Consider the following 4,336-nt stretch of genomic DNA (forward strand, 5'->3'; position numbering starts at 1 on the left):
CTTTAAAGGATGCCAACAATATTAATCTTATGGGAAAAGTTATATAAAATATGGAGAAAAAAAATGTTTATATTACAATCTACTAAAAACGTTTTTTCTATATTTCATATCACTGACGTGTTTTACGACAACCACATGTGTTAACTTAAGTCTTAATATTTTTAAGTTGTTTCAGTAAGAAGAAAAAAAAAAAGTTTGTCATAAAAGAGGAGTTCATGTAAAGTTTTTTGCAATATGAAATATAAGCATAATGTTAAGCACCCAAGTGAATTGGGCGGACATAACATCATTGCCTAATATATACTACAAACTGAATTACCACCAAAAAAATAAAAATAAGAAGGCCTTTGTCCTTTGTCGTTTATTCGATAATCGAGAAAAGAGTACCAATGGTGGACCTGCTGCTTCACTTGATACCTCATCTTGTATTGAAGAAACGAAGTCTAAGTCATCGCGGGCTCCTGTATTTCCAGCATTGGATGTGCAAACTGAAACTCATCAAACAAGTAATCAATCTTGTTATGCTAAAATTCCTGATGAAATGTTGTCTGATGCTACAGCACCTGTTCAATGTGAAAATGCTTCTGTTGCAGAAAAACAGGAGGCAGAAATGACATCTCCCGAGGTGATAGGACCTAGTTTCCACAGCAGACACTTATGCTTTTCTTCTTCTTCTTCATTTTTTTTTTTTTGGCAAATTGAGAAGTATAGTATAATAAATTAATCAATATCTTGTAACTCATGTTTCTTCTATCAGGATGAATTTAATGTGGAGGAATTTTTTAATAAGCTCTTCCCATCCGCATCTGATTTTTATGTGGACGAAATGATGTCTGATGCTACAGTACCTATTCAATTTAATAATGACAACTTCAACTCTGAGGTAATAGGACTTAGTTTCAGCATTAGACACTATCTATGGTTTTTTTTTTTTTTTTTTAATAATAATTTGATAGTTATAATGGGGGAGGGGGGATTTGAACATTGGATGTCTCTCTTGGAAATAGTAAGAGATGCCAACTAGTTGAGCTACAAGGCATAGAGTAGTTGTTATTACTATTAAATTGTGGGAATTAGAAGTGCAGGTAACTAATTATACACTTATCTTGGTTATTCATGTTTCTTCCATCAGGTTGACCAGGATTTGGAGAAAGGCCCCAAAATGTTCTATCCCCATCCACCGGAGCCATTAGATTGCAACTTTTCCTCCCCATCAACTTTAACCTCCGTTACACCTGCTGTTTCATTTCCTACCTCCGTTAAAGCTTCTCTTGAAGAAGCACAGTCTATGCTAGTACCAGCTTCAGTGTCTCCAGATTTAGGCAGTGAAGCAGACAATTATCCCATGAGTTTTCAATGTTGTCCAGCAGAAAATTCTGATGGAATGACATCTAGCATTATACCACCCATTGAGTACAATGGTTATAACACTTGTGTTGCAAAAAATGATGTGGTAGAAAAAACATCTGATGAGGTGAGAAAGGAATTAAATTCAAGCATAAAACAATAACATCTCTCTTCCAAGTGTAGTTTAACTAGTTAAGCACCTATCTTATTCATTTATGTTTCTAACACCAGGATAATTTGCAGGTGGAGGCAGGATGGAATATGTTCCCTGTCACACCGCAGCCACTAGGTTGCAACACGTTATCCCCATTACACTCGCAGATGCAAGCAGATGACTGCTTTCGTTTCAAGTCTAGCAGTCAAAATAATCTTGCTTTTGATGATGAAACCCAGGAAAATATGCTCTCTGCACAGGTAAGTGAAAAGTCTCAAGATATCTTTTATTAATTTACCTTGCAAGTTTTTCCATTAAATTTCTAGTTGTGTTAATTTGTAGCTCAAGACTTGTTATACTTGTTTGTGGGTACTTTTTGACTTATTCAATGTGGTTTCTTTGTGTTTGTCATCTTTGGATAAATTGGTCTTCTGAAAACTTACCTTGCATTGTTATTATGTGCAACAGTTTGATCAAGAGTATCAAGATTTGTTGTGGCTTGAAGATATCATCAAAAGTCCAAAGGTTTCACCAGGGTTGTAAAAATATCTAGGATCTGAGGGAGGGTCTTTGGAACAGATCATAGGATCTGATTGAAGATCATAAAATTTTACAATTAAAGGATGTCAATGATTTGGATAGATAATTAATTCTTAATATTACTTATAAGACAAGGCAAAAAAAAAGAAAGAATTATGGCTTTCTTGGGAAGTACTTGTTAAAAAAAAAGTCTTTCCCGGAAAGAGTAGAAGAATTTTTAATACTCTTTGAAGACAGCTAAATTAAAAAGGATATTAGTCTTTCTTATAAAGTTCAAAAGAAAGTTTAATATTCTTTAAAAACAAAGCCGAAAGTCAAAGAATTATTAATATTCTCTGAAATCTAGCATGTAAGCAACATTCAACCTATGTTTTGGGGATTTTGCTGAAAATGGGAGCTCTTACTTTTCCCACTTACATTTGCAAACATTCCCTAAAGTCTACTCAAAGTGATTCACTCTTTTTCAACTCAAAAGAAAAAGAGACTTCCTAGTCTTTTACAAATCCAAGACCCATGGTCTTTTACAATCAAAGGCCTATGGCCTACTTTTACAACTCAAGACAGACTTATTGTCATTGGAACTTGGGTTGTCACTCTCCCCCATTCTCCCACCCCAACCCCCTCAGAAAAAGTCTTTAAAAGACTACCAAATTGGATTCCCTATTTTAGCTCCATGTTGAGTTTAAAGGTTTCTGTAAAAGAAACCACAATCTGGGTTGTTATTTTAATAATCCTTCTTAAAAGAATCTAATTAATGTTTAAATCATTGACGTTTTAAATTTGTAGAATTGTGACATTCAAGATCCTGATCAAGATTTTAGCAACCCCCAGACTCCGTTACAGAGTGAAACAAGTACAGTCGACACTTTTATGTATAATGCAATTTGTATTTTATATCTCTGGGATATCACACTCTTCTCACATGGAGTGGATATCCTGGTGATACCAAATACCTTCTCGTGTATGATGTTGATGAGCACTAGACAGGTTTGGTCTTCCTACAAAGAGAACCTTACAAGTGCAATATGTCATCATCCACTGGTTTTGTGAAGCAATTCTATATGTATATATTGAGTCAAGCTATCGTTTGGAATTAGTAAGGATTTGGCAACTACGAAATTGGAGCCGAGACTTTGTTGTTGTTAAGTTTGTATGTAGTGTGATTTATGTTCAGCTGTACTGGATATTTGTGGTTTTTCTGTAAACATGTAATAAAATGTTCCAACATGTGATTTTCTTTAATGATATCTTCTTTAATCTTTGGGATAGTTAAAGTTTATTTAGGTACATGGCCACAAACTTGTTTGCTGGAATGTGGGCGTTTTTAAGGGCTCGTTTGGTAGAGGAGTTTGAGTAATGTTGTTTGTAGTTTTTTAAAATACGTGTAGATAAAAAAGTGTGTAAAAAAATGTGTAATGTTGTTCAAAAACTGAAAATGAGTTGTTTAACAACTCTCCCAAGATGCTTATTGTCAATGATACTATTATTCTTAGTGCATTCACGCTTTAAAATGGGTTGCTTTCAATGATGGTAGATTTATAATTGAAACTAACACGATATTGTTTGTACAATATTAAGTCTTTTCTCTCAAAATTTCTGGACTAGGTTTTCATGGACATGGGTGTGCAGGTAGGTTTACATGGATGAACATGTAGGGTTGACACACGATTTTCATAGATGGCATACAAAAGTCCCATAGATGATACAATGGTGGAAAAACAATAGCTTATAGTAAAACTTGTTCGTAGTTCACAAAGAGGCAATTACTCACATGTGAGAGGAAGACTGTTAGGTATACAAATACGAGTGAAGTTCTAAATTGAATAATAATGAAAAAAGTAAATGATTAATATAATATAGTTGAATTCAAACTCATAATCTTAAACTTTTGGGTTAAGTTGTTTTCAAATATTTTAACGAACAACAAATATCATCTCCTGTCGTCAATCATCTCGTATATCGTGTTGTAGCTTGCTTTGATGTGGTTTCTTGAAGTATATAGTACGTTGAATGTGTACATATGAATGTGCTTAAAGACTTTGGAGGAGTAAATGTTGCATAAGCAACCTAATATCTCCTTCAAGCCTTTTCTCTTAGTATTTCTGTAGTACCTGACTACTTTTAATTTTGTAATAACTTTATTGCTACAGAAAGTTAGAATTTTATAATCCTTTAATTTGATGATGAGGGTTTAATTTATAGAAGGGAAATGAATTTTTTTTTTTCAAACATGTTTGAATATTTTAAGATAATAAGACATGATAAAACTTAGAGTGCTAATCGGAATCCATGTCT

General features: G+C 33.6%; 1 protein-coding gene across 1 annotated transcript; it reads left to right on the forward strand.

Moving 5' to 3' along the window:
* The first annotated feature begins 250 nt into the window (after positions 1–250).
* LOC136061211 (uncharacterized) lies at positions 251–3,283 on the forward strand. Its single transcript, XM_065771041.1, has 6 exons — positions 251–506; positions 594–625; positions 758–883; positions 1,133–1,474; positions 1,591–1,761; positions 2,828–3,283. The coding sequence occupies exons 1-6, from the start codon at positions 251–253 to the stop codon at positions 3,089–3,091; spliced, it is 1,191 nt and encodes a 396-aa protein (XP_065627113.1). The 3' UTR covers positions 3,092–3,283.
* The last annotated feature ends 1,053 nt before the right edge of the window (positions 3,284–4,336 follow it).

The sequence above is a fragment of the Quercus suber genome, unplaced genomic scaffold (genome assembly GCF_002906115.3).
Source record: "Quercus suber isolate HL8 unplaced genomic scaffold, Cork oak 2.0 scaffold_39, whole genome shotgun sequence".
Lineage (NCBI taxonomy): Eukaryota > Viridiplantae > Streptophyta > Magnoliopsida > Fagales > Fagaceae > Quercus > Quercus suber.

Excerpts from the sequence above, each read along its gene's own strand:
- LOC136061211 (XM_065771041.1), top strand. The coding sequence starts at position 251 with ATGTTAAGCACCCAAGTGAATTGGGCGGACATAACATCATTGCCTAAT. Across the intron at positions 507-593 it reads AACTGAAACTCATCAAACAA|AAAAACAGGAGGCAGAAATG; the intron begins GTAATCAATCTT and ends CTTCTGTTGCAG. Across the intron at positions 1,762-2,827 it reads AAAATATGCTCTCTGCACAG|AATTGTGACATTCAAGATCC; the intron begins GTAAGTGAAAAG and ends TTAAATTTGTAG.